General features: G+C 45.6%; 1 protein-coding gene across 1 annotated transcript; it reads left to right on the top strand.

Annotated features, from left to right (window-relative positions):
• The first annotated feature begins 8,473 nt into the window (after positions 1–8,473).
• On the top strand, positions 8,474–13,048 carry SOX4 (SRY-box transcription factor 4). Its single transcript, XM_065667217.1, has one exon. It carries the CDS (start codon positions 9,441–9,443, stop codon positions 10,734–10,736), a length of 1,296 nt encoding a protein of 431 aa, XP_065523289.1. The 5' UTR covers positions 8,474–9,440; the 3' UTR covers positions 10,737–13,048.
• Positions 13,049–27,827: the final 14,779 nt, after the last annotated feature.

Raw genomic sequence — 27,827 nt, 5'->3', positions numbered from 1 at the left:
ACACTAGAATGTACAGCAGCATGCATTTTGAAACCTCAGTTACTGAATATAGATATGGAGTATATAAGATTACAAAATACATCAGCATATATCTATGTAAGAATAGCAGAGCTTCTTCCATTTATAGCAGTAAAGATGATATTATATTTCTAGGATAAGAAAATGGAAAACCAAAAATAGATTACTTGAGAAAGCTTAAATTCTAGATGATTTTTATCTTCATCAGTAGGTGGCAATTTATCTGCTCGCTTGCTCCATGTGATTCTGGAGATGAAATCTCCAGAGGTAAATTTTTTGCCACATAAGATATTTTCGTGTGAAATTTTTTAATGCACAAGGGTGAATGCTGCTCAAATTTCATTTACATGATGAAAAACAAATTAGTGCAGAAGTTAGAACAAATTAGTGATGCTGAGAACAGGGAAGCAGAAAGTTCAAGACATGGTAAGCTGAGGGCTAGTGGAGCTATGCAAAGGAGCCAAAAGTCTGCTGGCACCTGCCTTGAAGAGCCTTCACTCCAGGAGCTGGGAGCAGAGCTGTGCACAGAGAAGCAGTAGAACAAAAGTAGAATAGGGCACACCTGCACCACAACCCATTCCCAGCTGCTATATAAATACATTGGAGAACAGGAGCCACTCTTGAATCACAGCTGATGTGACACACAAATCAAGGGTGGAAATTTAAAAGCATCTATGTACCTGCCTGATATGCAAGATGACTTGATTACAACTTCAGGTATTTTTAATGCTACAGTCTGCAGTGTACATCTATCATAAAAAGCAAGTGTCTCCAGCATCTATAGGAAATTGGTCATCTTCTCTTTTTTAGCTCTCTAGCCTAAATATTGTCTTTTTTCCCCAGTGCTCTCACCATTGTTTTTGCCAGTGGTTTAGGTTTTTTCCCCTTTTTATATATACAGGGAGAAAAGGTCATACACAGAAGTCTTCAGGACAATGCCTGTGCGTATGTATATGCTCTTACTAGCAACATGCTGCAGTGCCTCAGAGATGTTCTTTGACAGTTGTACACCTCTGGAATGAGCATTACTTATTCACCCGGTGTAAGATACATAAGATGCAGTCTTGTACCCTGGTTACTTCCACCCTGCACAAAATATCTACCCTGAGAACCACATGTGTGCCACACCAGCAGATGCATGAGAAGGAACTTTATGTCACGGGGCTGAGAGCATGAGGAAAAGCCCAAGATCTGCATTGAGATAACTTAAGTGCCTCAACCCTTCCCCCCCCTACTCCCCCACCCCACACTGGGGCACACAGTGTCTTTCTTGAATACAGGGATATTTTCTGATATATCAACAGGATTAGCACCTTGAATTTCAAAGGCAGTCCTGCTGAACCAAACTAAGGGCTGTTTAGCTCTTTCACTGGAAAGCTTTGAATAGCAGGAGTGCAGTATTTTTCACATTTTTCAACTATTGTATTTATAATCCACAAAATGACTATACACTAGCATCCTCTCATACAGTATTCAATAAATCAGTAGGTTTACAAGCCAAAATTCAGTTCAGGCTTTTTTAAATTCATTTCAGACACTCAGACTTTGTGTATTGGTGAAGCTCATGAGTCGAGAATTAGAATTTTTGAATAATACATGGAAATTGCATGATTCTTGTACTATGAAACACTGTATAATATTCTAGCTTCCTGAGGTTCCACACAGACAATTTATTTCTGATACCAATTAATCAAACTTAAATACAGACTCTATAAAGCAATGCAAATTCAGACATCCTGCCTCACTTGAGAACACCTGCAAGTTGATATCATTCATATATATGCTTCTTGAGTGTGACAGCTTGATCAGGATTACATAGGGTAATGTAGAGCTCTGACACCTTTTTCTGACACTTTGTTCAGAAAAATACAGTTCTTAGAGAAAACAAGCTTTTGAAATAGGTTTATTTTTTAAATAAATACTCATATTTAATACTAAACCAGTAACCTTCTTCTGTACAAGCAGCATAAGCAAGATAGGTGACAGAGACTGTACAACAGGCCCTGGCAAGTACAGAATAGTATCATTTGAGCCATCTATTCAGAAAAGATTAATAAAAAAAGCCCCAAAACAAAACTACTTGTAACTGTCACACCACTGCCATCATTAAGAACAATTATAAGGAAGGAAACCAGGAAGAAAGCCAGACTTGTATTTGTCTTGAGCACAAAAGGAAAAATTTATAAGAAACATACTTTTTTCTCTCATTCTTTTTAGATGAAAATGTATTTTTTCCTCTTCCTACCAGAACCTGGTATGTCCCTACCTACCAGACCTGTTATGTCTGAAGACTACAGGGATGAACAAAGGGGTGAATTTTTGGGTACAAAGGCAATTTTATGATAAAGAATACTAAACATTGCCTAAAGTTGAAATATCAGAAAATGATAGGCCACTCTTAAGACCAGTCTTAATGGCATGACGCTGCTGGTTTTAGTCACAGTTATTTCCGTGCCTCAGGAGATCCTAAAATTAAAGACATTTAAAATAATCACAGCTATTACCTCCACCGTTCTGTTTTGAACAGTAAACAGTGTTACTTGATGACAGGTTCCTCTGCAGAAAGCCTCCACAAAGCTTACATGTCAGCCCTGTATCTGCCTGGGTGACCATTTTTAGGTGCTGCTCCCGGGTTTGTCTGCATCTGCCAGGACTGTCTTTAGAGTGCATGGATAACTGTCCACAGGCTGCTGAAGGACTTCACAAAACCTATGCAAGATTTTATTATTGTTATTGAATTACCTTTAATATATCACTCAAGAAATATTCTCACAAGAAACAAGTTAGAAATGCTAAATTTTAGGAGAACCCTTTTTCCTGTGTGCACAAGGATTACCTTCTGCCTCCTTTCCAGGAGTATTAAGTATAAGCAACATTTTGCTCAACACAAGAAATCAGTCATACACTGAATTAAATAGTATGCAACATCCCACTAAATGATCTTTAAAACCAACCCAAATTTAATTCAGTGCACAGTGTCTTTGTAGCTCCAGCTTATCGATGACACTAACATCTGGGTGACATCATAATGCTGTGGAAGTGGGTAGCAATATTACTTCATTCTTGGTACTATGTGGGCTTCTGCCAAACTGTCTTCTTGCAGCTGTTTGCTAGTTCATAGAGATGGCAGGAAAAGATGAGCTGAACGTTACAAATGTGGTAGTGATAAGCTTGTAGAAGGCAAGGGAAGGTGAGAGCAAGCAGGAAAGACAAGTGACTGGGAGGGAATGTGAGGGGCAGAACAGAGGAGCATGCTCAAAAAGCACAGCACTCAGAAAGAGCAGAGTGCTCCTTCCCCAGTCCTACCACAGGGAAGAGGCTTGGCCCTGCCCGAGGGATGGCTGCAGGCACCCACCAGCCGCTGCTCCCCATCTCTGGCTCTCCTCTGAGCCACTCAGCCTGGGGTGGCCTTCATGGCAGCTGCACCTCATGAATATGCAATCTGCTGCTACATATGTAGCAGACCGGTAATTCCTCTTCAACCTTGTGGCTGTGCTGCTTTTCACTTTGCAGAAAAGCCTTGCCAAAACAGTTTTAAAACTGAAGAAAAACCTTTTCTTATATGAAGCTTAAAAAAAAACCCCAAGAACCAAAAGTTTACTAAACCCTATAGGATTGGCTAGGGGTTGCAATTTTCCTTTTAAGTAAATGCAAACAATGTGTTTTCCAAGTTTCTTCCTTCCCCCCCCTTTTTTTTTAACAGAGCTTTTTGAACTTGTTCTCTAAGAATAACACAAGTTAAAACTTCAAAAGTCCCAAACGTGGATAAAGGATAGACAGTATTATCATATTTTCTTATTAAAAATCTCTGGAGAGGTGCTTCTGCCTTCCCAAACCAGACATTTCCATATAAGTGATTAATATCTGAATTAATATAAATATGTATACGCAAATGGCTTCTTACCTACTTATTGCATTAAATGAGCTAGAAATGTCTTGGCATTCTCATAACAAGAGCACCGAGTATCTCTGTGAAGGCTTGTCTTCAGCTAATACATAAGTGAAGATACAGTTTTGAAGGAAACGATACCATGCAACTTTAGGCAACAGATTTTCACTCCTAAATATCCTCTATAAAATGTTTCCCAGTAATAAAAGTTCTTCTCTGCAAAGCCAAAGCCACTGGGGAGAGTTCAAAGAGTTTATGAATCACGCTGAATAAAGGTACTCTGTGAACCTGAGTGACGCAGTTGTACAATGGAGTTTTCTACTTGCAAACAGGATGAAGAAGGAGGGCCCACTTTCATCTCAGCTTCCACCTCTGAGCCTTACGCATGCTCATCTTCTTTGAACACGATCACCCACTATCATCATGATATTTTAAAAGCCAGGGTTTGTTTTTTTTTCCCTTTAATGGCAAGTATCTTGTCAACTTTGTTCTCCTTGCATCAAAATAGGCAACAGAAATATGGTGGGAAAGGTTCTTCAGCAGCATCCCTCTGCTGTGGCCTAGTCCTTTCCAGTCCAAAAGGCTAAAATCACCCCACTACACCTATTTAAATGCAGCATAAAGTGTCAAGGCAAAATATATGTTACAGAGGGGAATGTTACAGACAGAAAACACTCAGAAGTAATACAGGTTGGTTTGGGTTTTGTGTTGCTTTATTTTTTTTAAGGAAAATAAGGTGCCGCCTTTCCCCGCCTTGAGGATGCCTGCCACAGAGTGACGGGAATCGCCTTAATCGCCCGCAGTGTTTCCTCCGTGGTGACTCTATACGCCGCTGCTGCTAGCTACTGCTCAGGCCGTGCCCGGGTGGAGGGCCCCGCTTGTTGCTTGAAAAGCACGCCCTGCACGGGGACCTTTCCGCGGGGGGGCGCGGAGAGCCGCAGACCGCCCGGCACCTCCCCTACCCCGCGGCGGGGGATGCGCGGCCGCGGAGCGCCCTCCCCCGCGGGAGGCAGGCTCCTTTTCCACACTCCGCGTCCGCGCATCCCCCGCAACGCGGGTGGGTCCTTGCGCGGGAGAAGGGTCGTGCCCGCCCGTGTGAACAGGCCTGTGCCGGGGTGAAGGGGGGCGCTGGAGGTCGGAGGGGCGCTGGGTGAGGAGGGGGTGGTTATGGAGAGGAGGTACACTTTGTGCGCAGCTCGCAGTTACTGGGAGCGCTAATCAACCCGCCCAGTCCGGCGGAGGGGCGAGCTCGCTGGTTGCCGGGGGCGAAAGGTGGCCGGTGAAGCTGCGGGGACTCCTCGGCCCGGTGGGGCGGCCGCCCGGGCAGCGCACCCTCCCGGGAACGGAGCCGGCGAGGGCACGCAGGAACACGTTTCGCGGGAGGGAGGGTTTGCCTTCCGAAAGCTCAGGCAGAGTCGACTCCAGAGCGTTTCTCACAGCCTGCGGAGCTGGGGGTGTGGAAAAGATCAACGGCGAGGGCTGCAGTTAAATATGCCTGAGAGCCAGTAATCCTCGGTTTAAGGGGGGGGGGGGGGGGGGGGGGAATCTGCCTCGTTGCTAAATCTGCGCATTCTTAAGGCATTTTAACTGGTGGGGACTGTGGTGCGATTCGCACAGGAAGCCCGTGGTCGGTGCCCGGAACGCCCGGTGCTGCTGCTGCTGCAGATGTGCCCGGACGGTTTCCCCCGCATCAAGTTACCCTGCTCCGTGAGCCGGGCGAGCCGCCGGTGTCGGGCCGCAGTCCCACGCGTGGGAGCGGGGTCAGGGTGACTGTGCCCTTAGCCACCCCCCTCCCACCCCAACCCCCCCGAGGTTTATCGTCGGTCGCCAAGTGGGTGTGAATGTGTGGGCACAGCCGCTCTGTCATGCAAACCTGCTGAATTCCCGTTAGAAACTTGTGGTGCTGTGCCGCTCAGTACAACCATGGGGGGAAATAATGATAATTATAATAATAATAATAATATAATAAAATAAAGGTCCCGGGTTGGGTATCTCGCGTTTTCCCACGTCTGGCAGAAGAGGCTCAGCGCTGCCACCTCGCGTCCCCCGCCCCTACGAAGCCTGCAGGAAAAGGAATGAAGTTCCGAGGGTTTTTTTCACTTGTAAAACGTGGAGAAATCTGGCCAGTGCTCTTCAAACCGCCTTCTAGGTGGAAGCTGAGTGCGCACACTTTACACCTAGGCTTAAAAATGTGGGGAGCTGGAAGGTGCTTCCAGTCCTGCACTGGAGGATTAGGGGTGGAAGTAATTAACTTGAAGGAAACAGCCAAGAAATTGTAGTAAAATGGTTTTATAGAGTTTCACGTCGTGTTCTTGTGCTTGCTTTATTAAGCAACTCTAAATTGCCCTTTTGTAAAGTGTTCTTTCCTTCAGGAAATAATACTCTTCTGGCCATCCCATGTTCATGCTTTTTGAAGCAAGATTAAATTGAGGTGATTGCTTTCATCAAGATAACACTTAACTCACCTGAAGATAATTTTTAGCCGTGGCACACTGTGACGCAACTGGGTGAAAAGCTTCTCTAAAGCTTTTTTCTGTCCATGTCTCTGAGTTTAGTTTGTATTTTTCCTGCTTTAACCTGTATCTAGAAACATGAGAATATTTTACTTGCTTTGTAGTTTAAACAAATGGAGATTTATATGTAAAACATAATAGCTGGAATTGAAATCCTTTTGGATAGCATGCTTACAGGTGGAGCCACTGGCTGCTCCCAGACCCAGTTTTTCCCACTGCTGCACATGGGTACCAGGGGTGTAGATAAAGCCAGCACTTATTCCTGACACCCAAGCCACTGTGAGTCCCTTTTTCCATAGATGTTGATGGTGTATGGTAGAACAGAATTGATGTGAGCTTTGGGGTAGTGGGGGGAAAAAACATAGCATGATTTACTACACACCAAGTGTAAAAGTGAGAAACACCACTGATGTCACTGAGTCTCTTCAACCTAGTACAGAGCGGTATTTTATCCAGTGCTTACCAGAGGCTGAAAGAGGAAACAGTGTATTATTTTTGCAAGCAAAGCAATAATTTAGGTTGTATCTTTGCAAATGCTCTTGGTCATGTAGGTGACCTACCCAAGGAGGTACTTGGAATTCAGGATTTTTCTCAGCCCTTCGTGACAGTGTAATAGTCTGAGTCCCATGTGGGATCTTCATATTCAAAGCTTGTTCTCAAACCAGTTAGAAACCTTGCTAAAGGATCCATCCCACTGTAAATTTTCTTGCAAAAATATCCAACTTATTTTTAGACCTCTTTTTCAGACTTTTCAGCTGTTTTCAACCATTGTTTTTTTGTTTCTGATTTAACAAGTGTTTTCAACTAGTTGTGTGTGGAACAGAAATTTTCACAGCTGTTTTGTCTAACAGCCTTTTCGGTCCCTGGGCTGATGGATGGTGTCAGGAATCTTTGGGGCAGTAACATTGCCAGTGTTTTTATGGCCTCACCAACCCTTTACCTGAGTACTGGGTTATTTGATGCCGCGAGGCCTGAAGCGGCGCCTCACAGAGCCTCTCACCGCCGCCCTGTTGTTACCACTGACCATGGCAGGGCGGAGGGGCCGGAAAATGCGATGGAGCAGCACTCCTCGAAACTCACCTTGCGCCCTCCGAAGGGCCCCAGAGGCGGCGGGGGATGGGGGGACGGGGTTAGGCGCGCCTGCACCTCCGCGCCCGGCAGGCCGGTCCCTGCCCACCGGCCGAGTACCGCTTTCCCCGCCCCTCGCCGCCCCTCCTGCTCCCGGGGGAGCCGGCGAGGCCGGACAGGACCCCTCAGCCAGGGGTCATGGGGCTGCGGCGTGCGGGAGCGGCCGCTGGCGGAACGCAGGGTAAGGCGGCAGCGAGGGCGACACGTCTGCCCTCCCTCTTAGTCCGCGGCTAGGCGATGGGATGGGTGACGGCGATCAGCGAGCGCTGCCGCCGGTGCCGAGCTGCCCGCTCCGCAGGAGGTGCCGGCCGCGCGTTGCGTCCCACCCGCGGCGCCGCTCTCCATGCCGGAGGGGGCGTGACGGGAGAGCTTTGCGGCCACTTCGCGAGGGGGGGCGACCCCGCCGCAGCAACACCCGCGTGTGGCCGGGGGGCGGACGGACACACACGGACACACGCACGCACTGCGGCATCCTCCCCGCTCCTCCCGGCGGCGGGGTCGGCGGGGCGGTGGGTTGCTTTGTGCGGGCAGGTGTCCCGCCCCCCCCCCCCCCCCCCTTTAATTATTTGCATTATGATGATTTTTGCTGATTTCCTAATTTTTACCCTGCAGGGAGGGAGGGAGGCGGGGGGAGGGCAAGGGGGGGGCTCGCGGGCACGTGCTCTGCGGGGCGGCGCGCGGGGCTTGCCCTCCTTTGCCCCCGTTCAAAAAGTGCTCCCCGCCGCCGCCGCCGGGAATGAGGTCAGCGCGGGCGCTTCCCATTGCACGCGGGGCGCGATTACCGCGCCGCCGCGCCCGCCAATCGCCGCGCGGCGGGCGGGGCTTGGCACGCGGAGGCGTTGGATACAGCGCCCGATTGGACGCGGGGCGGGCCGCGAAAGGATAAAGCGGGCGCGGGGCGGGCGCGGGGGTCCGCTCTCAGGCTGCAGCCGGCCGAGCGCGGCTGTGCGCGGGGCAGCGCCCAGCGGGCGGGGGGCGGCGGCGGCGGCTCCGCAGGGCTCCGCGAGCGCGGAGCAGCAGCAGCAGTGCCGGCAGCAGAACCAGAGCAACCACCACCGGCTGCGGCGGCGGAGGAGGACGGGGCTGTGAGCCCGGCTTGCCGCTCTTCCTGCCGGGGACGTACACACTCGTTCATGCACGGGCGCTTTTCTTTTTCTAATTCCTCGTGATTTTTTTTTTTCCCTAATTATTATTTTTTCCTTTTTCTAATTTTTTTTTTTTTTTTGCCTGAGGGGTTTTCGCTCAGCGCCTCGTAACTGCCAAATCCTACCTGCACTAACTCCTGACCGCCGAACCCGCCGCCGCCACCACCACCACGAGTCCTGGAGCCGGGGTTTTAGGGGCTTTGGAGGCGCGCCGCAGCCGCCTCCCCCCTGCCACCACTCCCCCTCTCCCGCCGCCGGTGCACGCTGGCCGTGCCCAGCGCTAAGAGACTTTGTGCGCCGGGCGCGCTACTCTGCTGAAACGCCGCGAGCAGGCGGAAAGCACTTGTGAACTGCTGGACCACAGCTGCTTCAGGGAGGGGGCAGACCCGAGGTGGTGAGGAAAAAAAGCAGAGGGACATCCTCCCCTCCAAAAAACCCCAACCCGTAACACACCAAGGAAAAAGCCAGCTTGGACGGACGGCTCGCGGCGCGGCTTTTGCAGAAACTCTGTCACTGTGTCTGACCGCGGGCGGCCCCGCCGCTGCCGCCGCCTCGAGGGGTAGAGGACCGCGCCGCCGGGGACGAGGCGCCGGTGTGGAAGTACAAGTGGTGCGCGGAGCGGGACCGCGGCCGCGGGGGGCTGCGCGGCCGGCTGCGCCGCCCCAGTACCGCTGTGAGAAGTTGCGCGCCCTGCCCCGCGCCGGAGCGGCGCTAAGCGCCGGCGAGCCCCGCGCTGCCGCCGCCGCGATGGTGCAGCAGACCAATACGGCGGAGAATACGGAGGCGCTGCTGGCCGCCGAGACCTCCGACTCCGGGGCCGGCATCGAGCTGGGCATCGCCTCCTCCCCCACGCCGGGCTCCACTGCTTCCACGGGGGGGAAGGCGGACGACCCGAGCTGGTGCAAGACGCCCAGCGGACACATCAAGAGGCCCATGAACGCCTTCATGGTGTGGTCGCAGATCGAGCGGCGGAAGATCATGGAGCAGTCCCCCGACATGCACAACGCCGAGATCTCCAAGCGCCTGGGCAAGCGCTGGAAGCTGCTCAAGGACAGCGACAAGATCCCCTTCATCCGGGAGGCGGAGCGGCTGCGCCTCAAGCACATGGCGGACTATCCCGACTACAAGTACCGGCCCAGGAAGAAGGTGAAGTCGGGCAACAGCTCCGCCAAGCCCGGCGACAAGGCGGACAAGGGCGGCGGGGGCGGCGCCGGCGGGGGCAGCGCGGGCGGCGGCACCGGCGGCTCCGCGGCCTCCGCCAAGCCCGCCCCGAAGAAGGGCGGCAGCGGCGGCTCCAAGCCCTCCCCCGCGGGCGGCGGAGCGGGCGGCAAGCCCCACGGCAAGGCGGCGGCGGGCGGCAAAGCCGCCCCCTTCCCGGGGGAGCCGCCGGCCGCGCTGCTGCCGCCCGAGCACCAGGCGCTGTACAAGCCCCGGGGGGCGGCGGGCGCGCCCTCCGGCCCCGGCAAGCCGCTGGCCGAGAAGAAGCTGAAGCGGGTCTACATCTTCGGGAGCGGGCAGGCGGCGGCCGCCTCCGCCTCCCCCGGCGGCGCCGTGCCCGGCAGCCCCACGCTGAGCAGCTCGGCGGAGGCCGGAGACCCCTTGAGCCTCTACGAGGAGGGGGGAGGTGGGGCGGGCCGGCCCGACGGGGACTGCGGCGGCGCTGCCTGCCCCTCGCCCTCCGGCTCGGGCTCTCCCTCGGATCACCGCAGCTATACCAGCCTGCGCGCCTCCTCCCCAGCCCCCTCGACGGCGCATTCCTCCTCCGGGTCCTGCCACTCCTCCTCCTCTTCCTCCTCCGGCTCTTCTTCGTCGGACGACGAGTTTGAGGACGACCTCTTGGACCTGAACCCCAGCCCCGGCTTTGAAAGCATGTCCCTGGGTAGCTTCAGCTCCTCGGTGCTCGACCGGGACCTGGATTTTAACTTCGAGCCCGGCTCGGGCTCTCACTTTGAGTTCCCGGACTACTGCACGCCGGAGGTAAGTGAGATGATCTCGGGGGACTGGCTGGAGTCCAGCATTTCCAACCTGGTCTTCACGTACTGAGGCAGGAGCCGGGCGCTGCAGGAGGAGGCACCGCCGGGCGGGTTTCTCGAGTTTGTTTTCCTTTTTCTCTTTTTTTTTTTTCCTTTCTTTTTTTTTTTTTTGTTTTTTTGTTTTTTACCCTTTCTCCTCTGCCTTCCCGGGAAGGGGCTGTTGAGACTGCTGCTGGTGCTCGGGGAGCTGGGCGGCGAGAGCAGGATCGCCCTCTGCTTGCGGAAAGGCCAGCAGTCCCCTTCCCCCAGCCGGAGACGGACCCGCACAAACACACCCCCCTCCTCCAATGTTGGTTTTTCAGAGACTGGCGAGAGCGAAATGCTGCCTTTTCCCTTTTTTATTTACTGAAAAGAGAGGGGGGAGGGGGGCGGGGGGGGGAACCGCACACACCTCTGGGTTCTTTGTTATTGCCCACTTTATATGAATAAAGAGGAGGGGGAGCGATGCATTGTGCTAAGCGCACGCTGGATGTCTTGAGCATTCGCCCTTTGGCGTGGAAGAGCGAGCTGAACTGCTTGGAAAAAACGGAGAGAAAGAAACGAACACAAAAAAACCACCCAAGCCCTTGCAAGGCTCGCGTCTGGGGGGAGAAATCCTGTCCCGGTTTCTTAAGCGGTGAGAGGAGGCGACGATGATAGGAGGAGGAGACGGATGGAGCTGGGAGCTGGACTGAGATCCCGCTTAAGTGGAGAAGAGCCAGACTCACACTTGAGAGCTGTCTTGGAAATACGGTGGGGGGAAGATAATAATAAACTGAAACGGATTTGCACGTACGGTTGAGGTGGCGGCAGCGCTTTTCTCGGTCACCTTATGTCATATGTAGAAAGGAAAAATAAGGCCGAAACTTCAAGAACACTGAAAACTTCTTTGGAAACAGAGACCGAATGGGAACAGTTTCTGTCGTGATGTGGTACAGGGGAAACTGAGGGCGACGGCTTTTGCAAAAAAAAAAGAAAAAAATCCCAAACACAAAAACACTGAAAAAAAAAAAAGTAGTTTTTTTTCTTCTTACTCAGAATCGTGATGGTGTTGGATTATTTCACTGGTGGGGTTTAATATAGCATGTTATCCTGTCTATCTTTTTAAGATTTCTGTAAGACTGTTGAACAGTTTAAAAAACCCTAGTGTTAGGATAATACAAAAGCAGATAGATGGCGCTATGTTTGATTCCTACAAAAATATCACCAGCTTTTTTTCATTCTTAACTCTTTAAAGGATTCAAACGCAACTCAAATCTGTGCTGGACTTTTTTTAAAAAAGAAAAGAAAATTCAGGACCAAATTTTTTTCTCAGAGTATGTATGTGTTTGTTCCTTGTAGCTGTAAATGAAAAGACTGGTTTTTTCTCACCGATGCTCCATCCTCGTGTTGTTTTTCGGTTTTGTTTTTATTTTTCCTTGTAAATGTAATCGGATGCCATTTTATAAGTGAACGTATTTATACTGGCCAAACATTTTTGACTTGTATTTCTTTGTCCTTTTTTGGTAGTTCTCGTTGTTACCCGCACCATTTTTATGTCTCCTTCACTGAAGGGCTAGAGTTTTAACTTTTAATTTTTTATATTTAAATGTAGACTTTTGACACTTTTAAGAAAAAAAGAAAAAAAACAAACAAAAAGAGAAGAGAGATGAAAACGTTTGATTATTTTCTCAGTGTATTTTTGTAAAAAATATATAAAGGGGGTGTAAATCGGTGTAAATCGCTGTTTGGATTTCCTGATTTTAACAACAGGGCCGCTGGTTAGTATCTCACCCGCGTGTGCGCGCTCACGCTCACTCACACTCTCACGCACCCACGAGTCAGCCCCTCTTTTGTCCATGTTTACACTCCAATCTGCAGGCATCTTAAAGTGACAGCATCCCTCGCCGCCCGTGCCCGCTCCGCAGCCCCCCGCCTTTATTGAGGGGGTCCGGAGGGGGGCGGGCAGGGGAGGAGTGAGGCGGACACACCGTGTGCCACCGTTTTGGGGAGACACGCCTGTCCCGAAATGAAGTACAGCAACTGGTGCATTTACAGAGAAGGGATCCTGTACCTTTAATTTGTAAACCACATCTTTTGCACTTTTTTTAGAAGCAAACCCGTGCCGTTTAAACCACTGGATCTATCGAAATGCCGGTTTGAGTTCGCGACACTATGTACTGCGTTTTTCATTCTTGTATTTGACTATTTAATCCTTTCTACTTGTCGCTAAATATAATTGTTTTAGTCTCTTATGGCATGATGATAGCATATGTATTCAGGTTTATAGCTGTTGTGTTTAAGATGAAGAAAGTGAAAACATCTTTGTACATTTAAGTCTGTATTATAATAAGCAAAAAAGAAGATTGTGTGTTTATGTATGTTAATATAACATGACAGGCACTAGGACGTCTGCCTAATGAGGTGGTTCCGTTAAGGGTTTAACTTTTTTTGTTATTTTTTGTTATTTTTTTGGTCATCCATCCTGTGCAATATGCTGTGTAGATTTTATTTTTTTTTTCTTTTTTTAATCTTATCTTAACGATCACCCTCAACGCAATGTTGGGAAAGAAGAGAGAGAGAAAAGGAAAAAAAAAGATCATGCCAGCTAACCATGTCAAGTTCACTGCCTGTCAGATTGTTGATATACCTTCTGTAAATAACCGCTCTTTTGTTTTTTTTTTTTTTTTTTTTTGTTTTTTTTTTTTGTTGGGTTTTATTTTTTTCTTTATTTTGGTTTTTTTTCTTTTTTTTTTTTTGGTTGTTGTTGTTGTTCTTCGGGAAGGAAATAAAATCAGCTGGAACTGAACCCTAACACTGGACTGCTCTTGTCATCATTCATACGCCCCCTGTCCCCTCCGAACAGCGATCTGTCGTCCTCCTGGCAGCGGACCCTCCGCTCGCCGGAGCCCCGGCTCCGGCGTCGGCCACTGTCCCAGCGCGGAGCCACCGCCCCGGGGCCGGCCCTGCCGGGAGGAGCCAAGGGAGGGGCAGCCGCGTGGCCGAACCGCCCCCCCTCCGGGGCCGTGGCGGGTGGGTGCCGCGGACCCCGGGCTTGGCGGCGGTGTGCAGCGGGGCGGACGGCTCCCGATGAGGGGTCGGGGTAGCTGGGGCCGGGTGGGATTTGCCTCCCCCGAGCTCCCGGCCGCGGTTAGCCGGGAGGCGGCGGGCCGCTCCTCTCCTTCCGGGGCTGCTCCCCGGGGCTGCAGGTTGAGGTCGTTTTCCCGTATACAATACGTGTTTTTTTTCCTTTTGTTTCCTTTTCTGCCCTGGCGTTCCGGGTGAAAGCCTCCGGAGCGAGCTAGCCGCTGGGCCCGGGCAGCTGCGGGGCCCCGCCGCCCATCCTCCATCCAAACCAGTTACTCCGGGGCACCTTTAATGAAGTCTTTCTAATGAAAGCGCTTGCAAACCCCGGGCCATCAACGCTGTTAGCCGGGAGAATGCGCAGGCCGGAGGGACTGAGGGACGGGGTGGTGTGTAGGGGTCCTTGCCCCCACCTCCCTGCTGCCTCCGAGCTGAGTGCGCCCCGACCTGGGCCAAAACCCGTGACCCCGCTGGAGGGTCCCTGATACGCTCTTGCTTTCGCCTCTTGCCCACGGATATGCGTCGTATCTCGAACAGCATTTTGTAAACCGATTAAAGCATCCCACTGACATAATGGTTTCACTTAGCTGTTAATTTACAGCTGGCTTTGAGCCATAAACTCTTTTCCATGAAAAGGAGCAGCAAACGAAAGGAGACGTACTGGCTGTTTCGCAAAGCCACCGGCACAGGAGGTTGGTTAATGTTTGCCCTTCTTTATCCTCGCGAATTCCTGTGTTATATTTGCCATGCAAAAAGCCCTCAGCTGCAGACCCGCGCAGTTCATTGCCCGGAGGTTTCCCGGTTAGCCTCTTTGCGTGCAGGGCCGCTCCTTCCAGAGGTCGCTTGCAAAGCAGACATCCCTGCGGGTGCCCCCCCGGGACTCCCCATCCCCCGGGTCACAGGGGAGGGGACGAGGGAGAGCAGGCTCCCCGCTGGGGGTGTGCGCCCCAACCCCCCTGCTCCTGCATGCAAAGGTCGTAACTCAGAAAATTAACCTAACTTATAACTAAGGTTATCGGTCAGTTTGTTTTCGGGTCTGACCACAGGCGAAAATCGAGGTCGAAAGGGAGCAGTAATGGAACGGGTGACAGCACCAACCCCAAACTGCAGCCACTTGTAGCAACAGGCCTGGACTGTATGCCCTCCCCTCCCGGAGCCGGGCCCGTGTGCCGTTGGCTACAGTTAACTTGAGGGGTTTTATGGTTTCCTGCACACGTTGTTTTTCTTCTCAATTATAATGAAGTCCAGTGCTGCCAAACAGATCGTTTCTCTGGGGACTCTTTCGTGACACAAGTTGTTGCCTCTAGATAGCTAAGTGGAAGTCAGGCTAGAATGTATATATATGTATGTGCAAATATACACAAATAGGAAATACTCATACATTCCTTGCTGCCTGCACTATGGCTCAAGGCACATCTCTCACCAGAGGAAGCACCTAGAATTAAGCTAAACAAGGATAAGTCACCATATGTATGTCTTTTTTCTTATAGACCATATTTCTAACATAATTGTTTTGGGAGGAAAAGTAGTAGCCCTTTAGCAAATGTGAAAGCTAGCAAATTTATTTCAAAGCTTTTTTAATGGAGATCTATGTAAAAGAAAACTAGATTTTAGGAATTCCAGCTGGTGCCTGACTGTAGGCTTGCCTAACACTGTGTCTTTTCTCGGGCATGGGCCAGTGGGGGTTGCCTACAAAGAGGTGCGTTTCCGCAGCATCATGAAGTCTGCTACTCGAGATTGCTGTTGTTGTTTCCTCCTGCTGTCCTGCTGTTGCTGCTGCCAGGGCCTCTGCCCCAGCCAGTGTGAGAGGCCCCAGTCCTGATCCTGGAAGCTGCAACCATGCTTGAACAAACAAAGCAAAGCAAAATAGCTCCTACCCTTCAAGCCTTCACTCTGGGAACCAGTGTTATAGAGACTTCTACAGCCACACATGGTCATCGTCACCAGTGAATCCAATTCCAATAATTCATTAAATCCTCCACAGCATCCCCTTCTTGCCTGTGGCCTCCACAGTATCTTGTGGTAATGCTGGGTGAATTTGTTTGTGTGCTGAGTGAGAAAATGAAGTAGATAATTTTGTGCATTCTCATACTGTGACAACTTTGTCTCTTCTGCAGCTTTTGCTAAGCCACTCTTTGCTGTTTCTCCATCAGCTTATCTCATAGTGCACTGAGATACAGAAAAGAATTCAAGTGGAACATTAAAATAAAAAATCAGTGTAATAGGGCACGTCTGTCACTAAAATTTATTTTTAATAGACATTAATTTTAAGTAATTATTTTCTTTGTAAATCACTAATTTACCTGCAAATTAGATGAAGACTATTCACCTCAAGAATGTATATATAATTTTCAGTAATCAGGCCTGTCTCCCCTGTGTATCATTTAATTTCCTTCTCTTCCTTGTGAAGCAGCGGGTGATGTGACTGCATGCACCGACCATATTGTATTTTCTTTCTTTTCCAACACCAAAGTGGGGTTCCCTGGGAGTCAGCAATGCTGAGCACATTTGCAAGCTTTGTACTCCCCTGTTACACTTCCAGCAGAAATGGCCCAACCAAGCAGAGCAAGAGGCCTCTGCAGCTTCCCCATTAGCTGTTGTGACATACACTTACACTATACATGATGCAGTAGGAGCCAGATGAGTGCAGAGCCTTCAGGCTGGCCAGCCCCTTCACTGCCACATCTGCTTCCACAAGAAAGTGAAAAAAGCAGGTTAGTGCTTAACCCTCCTCTCAAGGGCTCTTTACTCTGCACGTTGAATCTAGTTTTTGAAAGTATATGTTAGGGTTAATATTTCATGTAGAGTAACTCCATAAAGGTCTCTGGAAAGCTTTGGAGACATTAACAAGATATTGCAATGTGACCTCCTGGGTCTACGCATGTTGTGATCATCTTGATATGCCAGAGTTCAGAAATTATTATCCACCTCCCACCATTTTACCCTCTCCTCTCCAGAGTCCTCAAATGAGTTCTAAACATCAGCTATGATTTTTGTCACCAACATGAGGAAAACAAACGTAGTTGTCTCCAAGGTGGGCATACTGTGGCACAAAAGGTGACTTACTCAGGACTTAGTAATTACTCAGTCAGTGACTGCTCTGATCTATGCATTGTGTGTAAGTATCTCAAGGCAAGTAGTGTTTGTTGAAGGCACAGTAATCAACCTACACTAGCAGAATTCCCTGAAATGTGATTTAGGCCTAACTCATAGGTACAGCTATGCAACATCTCCTAATACTACATATTTGGCTAGATTATCCTATTGTGAGTCACTTCTATGCCTTTTTATCCTACCAATACACTCATTTCTAGTATCCTTTCTCTCCCTATACTAGCTCCTCCATGTTTTTGCAAACAAAGCTTAATTCTCCCACATGGCAGAAGAGTACCCACAAACTCCAAATGGCTCCTGTTTCATCTTCCCTTTTAAGTGAATTTATTTGAAGAAAAGGACGATACAACAGCAGCTATTGGTGGGGCGACATTCGTTGGTTTGTGACAGAGGAGGTTAGTTGTCCGTAACCCGTCTTTGATGCCATTTGCTGACAGCTAACAAATGCTGATCAGTCTCTTCATGCACCCCTATGTAACCTGTCCTCATCATAAGCAGTGTTAGCATGCTTGAACAGGAGGGGGGAAAGGGCTTGCAGAAACGGGAGCAAGACTGGTAGGTTGGTTTCAAGAGGTCCCTATGGGTCTTTCAAAATTAGGGAATTAAGCAGAAGGAGAAACTCAGACTGGGCATCAGCCAGGTGAGCTGTGGGCTTTGAGTTCTGTTTGGCACTGTTATGGCAGCAAAATACTAGACAAAACTTGTGTTATACTGGCAAAGCTATGCTTGCTTGTGTTGGCAGTGCCCCTGTAATGTAGACCTGGAAGAAAAACATTGGTCTTTCTTATCTTTCCTCAGTTTCTTCCTGGGCTCTCCTCACCCAGTCTCCAGTTTACACTCCTTCCTCTGACCTTTTTTCTTCCTGAATGTCTTCTTAACCCTCTTTACAAGGAATTTGGTAATATTACGTTAAAGATGAAAATTCCCATTCGGTGGACACAGAACATTATGACTTTCCTGCTTCCCAGATACCATTTTCCTTCTGTTTCAGTATCCATCTCCTCCCCTTGCAAAGGGCATATTGCCTAATGTGTGGCAGTAGAATGAAATCTGATTTATGATGTATCCAAGATGTACCCATGCTACCTTATCATCCTGAGCTTTGTCCAGGGCTCTCAGATGAGGGTATCTCTGTGCGCTATCTGCCTCAAAAATAGCATCAAGCTGGGTACAAACCGTGACTTCATTTCTGAAAGCTAAATGATGATAGCTGGTATCTAGCTGAATAATTTAAAAGGCTGTTGCTCAGGTTGACTGCTTTGAACAACTGGGTTTGCTATGAAGCCAAACAAGATCTGACTGCATGATCTCAGCACAGCTCACCAAAACCTGTAGACTTGGGTTAAAGCCCAACCACATCTTTCAAATGGGCAAATTCTAGATGTGCCAGAGAAAACACAGTAGAGTGACTTTTTGCTGTAGCAGCCTGCCTGAAGTTTGCGACTGCCTGCAGCTCATGGTCTGTCCTTCTCAAGAAAGGAAAGCAAACATCCAGCTATCCTCAGGACCCTGAAACTGCTGAAGCTGTAATTACAGCCACAGTGGTTGCTAACGAGGGTGCGTTGACCAGACACAGGTGACTGGTGTGCTGATGACAGCAGGTTACACAGGACAGTGTGAGACTCGAATGACAAAAGGAATAGCAGTTTAAAGGGGGATTTTGGCATTTCTCCAGACTTGAACACCTGGGTCTGAATCAGTTTACATCCATTAAAGCGTACCCAGATGTCTTCAGACTCAGGGCTAGAAACTGCTGCTGATTCAGAAATGAGGCATTTGAGGTATTGCTCCTGTGGTGACGTTGATTCAGACTTGCTTAGGGTACCAGGAAGGGCAAACTAATTTAACATTATATATGTAACTTTAGTGCTTAATTTCCAGAGAGGGATGCATTTTCCGTAAATATTCAATTGCTCCAGAAAATAACTTCTTTCTGTAACAAGAGAGCAACATGACTATTTTCTAGTGACAGAACTTAACGTAATTCTAGCTGTAGGGAAACGAGTGGTACAGTGGACAAAACAGGAGGTCAGAAATAGGCATCTTCATTTCAATTCCAGGTCTTCCTGCAAACTTTGTCCAAGACTCAATGTGGTTTAGAAAATCTTGTTATGCTGCTCTCCTTTGGATTGTTTTGAATGGTTTTTTTGTTGTTGTTTTTAAAGAAATTTAAAATGTACGACATTTCTAGAAAACAAGGTAATGGAACAGCATGAGAACAAACTTGTACGTTCTCACTCAAAAAAAAAGAGGAATCCTGAGTGTTTTAAAACTCTGGCTTTGTTCTCTTGGGTCAGCTTTGGGAGAAAAGAAGTATGAAAATATTCTTTGATTGAGGTCCCTCCTAGCTTTTAAGAACTCAGACATGAAGCCTTATAAACTGAGTGCTTTGCTTGCCTATCCTGGAGGATTAGGGGACCAGAACACTTCTTTTATGGGGTGAGGTGAAGAGAGCCGGGCCTATTTAGCCTGGAGAAGAGACAACTGAGAGGATCAGGGGCAATGGGCACAAACTGAAACACAGGAAGTTTCATCTGAATATCAGGAAAAAGCTTTGAGGGTGACAGAATACTGGAATGGGCTGCCCAGAGAGGTCGTGGAGTCTCCTTCCCTGGAGATATTCAAAACCTGCATGGACATGATCCTGTGCAATGTGCTCTAGGTGAACCTGCTTTAGCAGGGGGGTTGGATTACATGATCTCCAAAGGTCCCTTCCAAACCCAAGCATTCTGTAATTCTGTGATCCTGAATTGAAAATGCACACTATTGCTCTGGAGCTGGTTGCAAATGGAAGGTCATAAATTCCAGCTTAGCTTATCTAAATGGTAGTAATTTCATGTAGTTCTGAAAGACTGCATTATCACAGTGAAAGATGCACACTGTGAGTTAGACTTTGGCTGACGTATCCAGTGATAATTACATAAAGGAAGCTTCCTAATTCCATTAGCAAATTGTTCCAGGTTTAGATAGAAATGAAATCATAGTGTCGTCTCCTCTTCTATTGTACTATTATTGTTGTTACTTAGTTGTTGGTGCCCTCAATATAGATCAGCAGATCATGTCCTTGGTGCACTTTAAGTGCAGGACATAAAGAGAAGACCCACTTCAGATTATTTACAGTTTAAATGTAGGACAGAAAAGAAGCAACAGATATGAGCAGAAAACAAAGTAATATTGCCATTTGGTTTGGCTGCACTCATCTCACTACAGCAGCAGCCTGAGCTAGCTGCTTTTTTGTTCTTTGCAGGTATCACAGATAAAGATGGGTATTAACAAGGGAATTGGAGAACACACATAAGTTTGCACCAGTGAACTGGGACCTTTTCCAAAGTACTTTTTGTGATGAGAGAAAATACAAAACATAGCAAGCAAACTGTTAAGAGGTTGGGATCATGAGGTGATCACAGACAACTCATTACTGCTGCACAGGACCAGTAAGATACTCAGTAAGCATGTGGTGGTGCTGGGAAGGACCTTGACATAGCCTTACTTGTGAAAAAGGGCTAGGACAAAAGCATGGGTCAGGTTATTGTGGTGAAGCCTATGGGCCATGAAAATTGTTGTTGAATCAGAAAGTGTGGATGCATGGGAAGAAGGAGGAAAAAAATAGTCCAGTAGTTGGGACCCAATGTGGTGTGAAGTTCAAAAAGAGAAGTTTAGGAAAAAAGCCAGTATTATTAAAGCATAGTCTGGATATCAAAGCAGAATTATTGCTGGTGACTAACAAGAAACTGGTGTCTTATGGCAGTAGTTGAGAAAGAGGAAGGAGGAAGGCTTTCAGAGCTTAACGGAGGTGAAATATTGTATCTTCATTTAACCCAGACAAACTATGCAATCTGGCTGTCTCATTATCCACAGGCAACATTTCTTCTGAGGTGAAGATGTCAGCAAATCACTGTGTAAGCCAATGGAACTTGGTTTCTACAGAATATATCTCAGGAAATCTCCGTGGGTGGACTCTCTGATGTCTAATTTGTATGTTGCTCTCTGCTGCAACATACCTGGCTGGACCTGGAGTGCACTAACTTCGTTTCCCTGGTCAGCCCCACCTGGGACTCTTACCCACCCCTCAAGAGGTCATTTAAGTTGAGACCTAGGCCTCCAGCCTTTCTCCTGGGCATTTCCCTTTGTAAAGTCTGTAGAAATACAGTGTCTTTGGGGCCTCAGCTTCTTTCTGAATACATTATCGATGGCTGAATGAGTGAATGAAGACATGTGTATGACACATTTTCAGGAATGCAGGATAAAAAGGCAAGTCCAAAGAACATTTGCCTATAGCAGTCTCCAGCTGGTGAAATGGACTTTGAAGGGATTTGAAAGTTGTGCTGGTGCTACTTTGGGTGACCCTAGCACTCAACATAGGACCTGGCATCCTATGCCAGATCAGCCTTGCAGATCAGGTAAGGTTTTTGTTGTCTCTGAGGAATGCTGGATGCCAAATGGCAGGTTTACAGTTTTTGTCACTGTGTTTGTGGCTGGCATGTCTGTTGGTGATCCGAAACTCAGTTAATTGAGAATTGTCCCCCAGTAACGTGATATTATGAAAGAACAGGAAATAACATCACTTACAAAATACAATTACCTTTTAATATTATTTTGCCATAAATGGAGTTGTGCCATAGATGTGCTAAGGTGCAGCTAACGCTCTTGTCATAAATGAATTAAAAACATGTAGAGAAAATAGTATTCATAAAGAAATATACACTTACACATTTACAAACAATTTTTGCATCAAGGTGCTCTGAGAACAATAATGATGACAAAATAAATAGGCTGGTTTCCCAGCAAGGGGATTGATTTAGATCAAAGTCATTTAAATTGCCAATTTTAATCATGATTTTAATTATGAAATTGGAAACCTTGATTTAAATAATTGATTTTCATCTTGGTTTGCATTTGTGCTTCCTAAGTATTTTTCTAAAGAAAGGTTGATTCTCATTGGCTGGTGTAATTCAGTATTTTCTTTTGCTAACCATGAGGATTATGTACATACTATGTCTGTATATATTAAAGTGTTTTAACATATATTTACACAAATTCTAAATTTATACACTTTAATCAGTTAAGGGAAATAATTAATGTGTATTTTCTGAATTTCTAAATTATGCTTTTTTTTTCCTCAAGCATTGCTTCAGATGCTATCTGGATGGTAATTAGACTTTCATTAAAAACACATAAAATCTGGAAGAAGAGGGGGTGTTAGTTAAAACATGCTAGGTAGCTAAGAAGTAGTTTTGTTGGAATGCATTCATTTTAAAAAGCAAGGTCTAGATCGGCCTTGGACTTCAGACTGGCAGCTATGATCAGTTATTTTAGTAAGGTATTAGTTGTCTGAATCTCCCAACCAGGTAGGGCTATGTCACTAAAACCTTCACAGACCTCTTTCAAAGGACTGTGTGGTGAAGCTGAGATCTGGGCCAGGAGCAAGAAGAGGAGGCCACCAAAGACATGAGCTCATGCATGGTCAATTGCAGCCTCCCCATCCAAGCTGGTGTCAGTGGAGAGCGTGGGAAAGGGGAGAAGCCACCAACCATCCTCAGCCTCCTAGGATAAGGACAAGAAGGACACCTTGTCCTTCTTCACAGCTTGCTGGAGGCAGCATGTAGCAGTGGTTTGGAGCAAAGTGGGTGATTTCTACCCCTGCACCATCATGGAGTTTAATGCCAACGTGCTTCTGTAGAGTGTGTCCTAACTTGGTTGTTGAATTGCCTTGATGGTCTGTGGTTGTAGAGCTGAACTGTCACTGTGACTTCCAATATTTTAGAAACAGATTTAAGTGGCTCATAATGAATTTTAGCCTAATTGAGCAGGAAAAATGGACCATTTCACTTTTGATCCCTGTTGTTTGCTTTGTGTGTCTTGGCGTTACTATGATGGCCTCCTGGAAGACCTGGTCATTTGAGATGGTTCTTGATTTGCTGTACTGTGATGTATAATTTATCTCATTTTTGACACTGAAAAAGGCTTTTATACTTATTAATCTGCAAAAAATGTAGCAAAGTTTTATGATACTTTCTTTTTTAGGTTTAAATGCATTTTCAGGGTCTTAAACAGTCTTTTGGGTATGGAGTAGTGAGGAAGATATCCCAGTTAACAAAGGAAGAGCTATACCTTGAACATCTTGGTTGATTAAATCAATAACTTTATTTCTTTTTTAACCTTTCATCCTGATGACAAAAGGTTACTTGTGAGTGTTGACTCTTTCACTACTGAGTGTTCCTTTAGGTACTGAAGCTACTGTGGCTGTAGAGAGTCTTGAATAAAAAAATTTGGAAGGTCTGTATGATCCTCAGTGTTACACATACCTCTCTATATGTGATAAAACTGAACACAGGAAAGGTGCCCTAGATATGCTCCAACACATTTTAAGATGTATACAAAATACATGGTTTGACTTATAAAAGGACAAGCTTAAATAACAGTTGTTTGAAACTTTCCCTATAATGATCTGTCTAAAAATCTCTTGATCCTCTTTTTCTACTTTGGCAAAGGTAGTTTTTAGTATGAAGAAGGTAATATTGTCAAAACATTTTTATTTGTCTGGTTTTAGCTTTTTAGTGTTGTTTTTTGTGTTTTTTTTCTTTTTTGTGGTTTTTATTTTTTTTTTTTTAGTAAAAGACTATCACTCTACCTCTTGATTTCTGCTTAAGTTGGATTCTTTTATTATTATTATTTTTTTATTAACAAAATAATAGGTGACAGTCAGACCTAGGAAAAGTAGCGAAGTACTAACTAAGTCATATCTAATCTCAGCCTTATCTGGCCATCCATGCTTATACTTACTTTCCCAGGTTTTAAAGGCACTAATCATTTAGTAAAGACAATTGTGCAAATTGGGGAAAAGGAATTGTTAATTCAGCCCTCGCAGAACAAGCTACTAATTTCACATATTTTTGCTAGCATTATGCTAGCATCACTGCGGTTCCAAGTGTCTATTAGTGCTTTATCTCTGTAAAGGCAGGGACAAGTTATGCCTGACCCTTTAATCTCAAATATATAGTAGTATTCTATAAGTTCTGTACTGTGAGGATGCTGAGGTACTGGCACTGATAGCCCAAGGAACTTGTGAATGCTCCATCCCTGGTGACATTCAAGGCCAAGTTGGACAGAGCCTTTGGTGACATGGTTTATTGAGAGATGTCCATGCCCATGGCAGGAGGGCTGGAACTAAACAATCTTAAGGTCCTTTCCAGCCATAACTGTTCTATGATTCCGTGTAAATGTTGAAAGAGACATACAGAAAACAACTCAAGAAAACAAGATGAAAACACATTTTATATAGTGGTGAAAATTACGTTACTGAGACTGTCTTGATGCACCATAGCCATGACTCAAACTTGAGCATAGTGATTCTGTACTTTGGAAGTTCAGTGGACTTAATACCAAATTGGTTAATTTTAAAAGATTTCTTTGTGTAGGTGGTTTTAAAAAAGACATTGCATTATTGTATCCATTGTGCTTTACAAAGCTGGAAAATTGCCTCCCTTCCTCCAGCAAAATCCGTTATTTTTATGCTTCAGAGGAATAAACATAGTCCTCTCTACTTCAAAACATCCCTTTCCTCTGATCCTCAAATAGCTACTTTTAGAGAATTTCTTGCCTTTTTACTCAAGATCTTGATTTATCTGCAGCCCTGCATGCCTTTGAGCAACACCTCAGAGCTCTCACACCAAGTGTTTTTTCCTCTCACTCTCTTTAATTCAAAGTTGGCCCCAAATATTACTCCATAACAAACTAAAGTACCCAATGTTTGAGTTATAAGAATAGGATTTTGTAAGATCTTCTGTACAGGTGGAATATAAATTCCTTTAATATATACATAGATGGAAGATAGGAAATATTTAAAATTCTAAGAGTGCCCTGCTTCTGGGGTAAATTCTGATTAAAAACTGATAAACATTATTCTAAGTTTTCCTGCTGTATGTAATAATGTAAGAGATGAAAGAGGATATAAGTTGCTTTCAGCCTAGTCTATTTTACTGAATGTCATGTCAGGAATTAGATTTAATTTTATCCTTTGTGAAAAGATTTTTTTTTAATAAAGTATCAGATTAAAGGATAAATTAGTTTATTATTTTATAGCAATACATGTTAAATTGGATAATGTGCTGCCTCTGATGGTATCACAGAAATTACTTATTGCAATAAAATATTGCTTGTCATAACTCAGTGGAATATAAGTATGTCCTAAAAACTGTATTCACAAAATAAAGGGGTTTGAGCTATTTGAATTGCTTATCATGGAAAGTAAACAAAACTAAGCTGCCCTTAATTAAGCTGGAAAAGAGACTACTTGTGATTATGTTATAGAAGTCTTGTTGAAAAAGTGAAGTGGTGCAAATTTCTCAAATGCACATAAACCAAACCTGAACTTTATGGATTCAATAGCAAAGGCAATGGCAGAGAGACAGGATAAACCTCACAAGACAACGACTTTATATACCCTAGCCCTGCCGTCTTATGCTGGCTCGAAGCTGGATTTGAGCTGACAGAAGCTTTTCAAAAAGGCGTAATATTTGAATAAAATTCCTAATCTTCTGCTCCTGGGTGGAGTGGCTTTGCCTGAAGAAGGCTGTGAAGGCTCAGGAAGGAGTGATCCCTGCCCCAGATCTACCTTGTCATTCCTGCAAAGCTAAAGCCCTTTTTTTGCTCTATTTATTTGTTCTATTCTGCACTTTAGCTGAGGCACCATGAGACCCAGAAATTACTCAAATAGCAACAGCAGAGATGAGAAAATGAAGATTGGCTCATATGTTAATCAGCCAGCTTCACCTTATCATCCACAGTGCACCCTAGGACTGTAAAAATACGCCTTGGTGTTTCTGGTTGATTTTTAATCTTTCATACTTTTCTAATGAGAACACCTGAAGTGATGTTTTATGAAATTTGATGCAAAGTGCACTGAACCCAGCTGGAAAAGGCACCAGTGACTTACATCTGCTTTGGAGTATGCCGTTAGTGGGAGGTAAAGTAACTTTTGTACTTGGGTATTCCCCTTCTGAAATAACTCTCTTCCATTTCCGAACTTGACTGCTTTGTTCCGTAGGCCTTGCTTATACATGCGCATCCTGATTTTAAAGATTTGTTTGTTTTGTTTTGTCTTTCTCAGTTAAAGCTGAGATAATTCTGTTCAGAATTGATTGAATAACTGAGGAATAGTTTGAGAAGAGTCTCCTGCAGGACTTGCAGGATGTAATATAAGGCGTCTGACAGCTCCAGCTAGGGCTGTCTGAGTCAGTATGAAAAAGGGTAATGTACATGATAAAGCTGGAATTGCAGAAGTGTTCAGAAAGAGAAATCCTGATTTTTTTATTTTTATTTTTATTATTATTATATATATGCTTTAATTAAATTTATTGGGACATGAAAGAAGTTCTGTGTTCTTACTAGCATTTTATATTAATAGGTTGCAAAACCCCTAGACTAAGCTACTTAAGTCGTGGTGGGTGGGGGATTGCATAGATGTATACATTCTGGGTTGAGAAGTAATTAATACTTATTAAAACACAAATGTCTTTTCCATTTATACTATGGTCTTGTTACGACCTTATGTTACTCTATCTTTTTTTGTAATTGCCTGTTGTACTTTCATGTACATTAGGGCATTAATAGCCTTTGTATTACCATTTTTTATGTTTTTGAGAGTTTGTCAGTGTTGCTTGACATACTATAGTGAGCTTACTCCCATCTTACAGTCAGTCCTGCAGTCACGTGTTTATTGGAAAATCTAATATTCAGTTACAGGCAGTTTCTGTCCATGATGAACTTACAAATAGAAATCTTAGTTATTTAAAAAGTGAATGGCAAATAAAAGCACTGTGAATAAATAAGTAATTTTTAGACCTCATTATTTTCAGGCTGGTTGCATTATTTTGGGAAGTCCAGCACTGGAATTTTAATTCATACCTGTTCAAAATTTGAAGTGCTGACTTTTTAGTGTATGTTTTTACCATGAATTCAGTGACGCCTCTGGGTGCTGCTTGGAAATATAATGAATAATAATGACTTGATGAATTGGATAGAGTGAAGTGTAAACAATATACAAGTATGCACACACAGAGGCAAGAAAACACTGTTTTACTTTTTTTTTTTTTTTTTTTTTTTTTTTTTTTTTTTAAGTTTTTCTCCAGTATGAAAATTCCCATATGAAAAACACACTTTTATCGAAACATAATAAATCTTCAGTAGAGTTCTAAAACTTAACTGCAGCAGGTGTTACCAAAAAGATAATAGATCCTCAAATATCCTCTTGTTAATTCCAGGTTATTACAAACTGTTCCAGACATATGGCACAGCATTAGCAGAATTTTAAGAAGTCCAGTTAGGCAGAAGGTGGTAGTTTATCTATATTTTCCCTTATTTACAAGGAAATGTTCCCCAAGCTTAAAAAAACCACCTAATTCAGGTTGAGTCGTACCTATGAGCACCATTCACACACCAGAATTACGACTTTGGTGCCATTCAAATGCTGTATGAAGTTCTAATCCAGGTGCTTTAGAACAGAAGTGGGTACAGCAATATTATTCTCTGCTAGGATGACCACAGGTACAGGAAAATTCATACAGTGAAATGGGTTCTTTTGCCCAGGTATGAGCTTCCATGGAGATGCTGAAAATATTGAGAGATCTAATTGTATTTTGGGACCATCTTTAAGAGGCGTGGTTTTTCTCCCATGCCTCCCTGGCTGTCAGATGCCAACTGATGTTTGTCTTTAACCTCTTAAAGTGCATTCTCAATTGAAGCTAATTTTAAAAGCTATGAATATTATAAGGAATAATACTTCAAAGTACTTCATGGTGGGTGGGGTACCAGGCTGTCTGCTTCTGTTACTGTGGTGTGGTGCTTGTTCCAACATCCAGCTCAATACAGGACTGAGGATCAATTTTAGTTTTAGTTAACTGTAAAAAGGGAAATATAACCCCCATTTTCAAGAAGGGGAAAATGG

The sequence above is a fragment of the Lathamus discolor genome, chromosome 2 (genome assembly GCF_037157495.1).
Source record: "Lathamus discolor isolate bLatDis1 chromosome 2, bLatDis1.hap1, whole genome shotgun sequence".
Lineage (NCBI taxonomy): Eukaryota > Metazoa > Chordata > Aves > Psittaciformes > Psittacidae > Lathamus > Lathamus discolor.
This window is presented reverse-complemented; position numbering and strand designations above follow the sequence as displayed.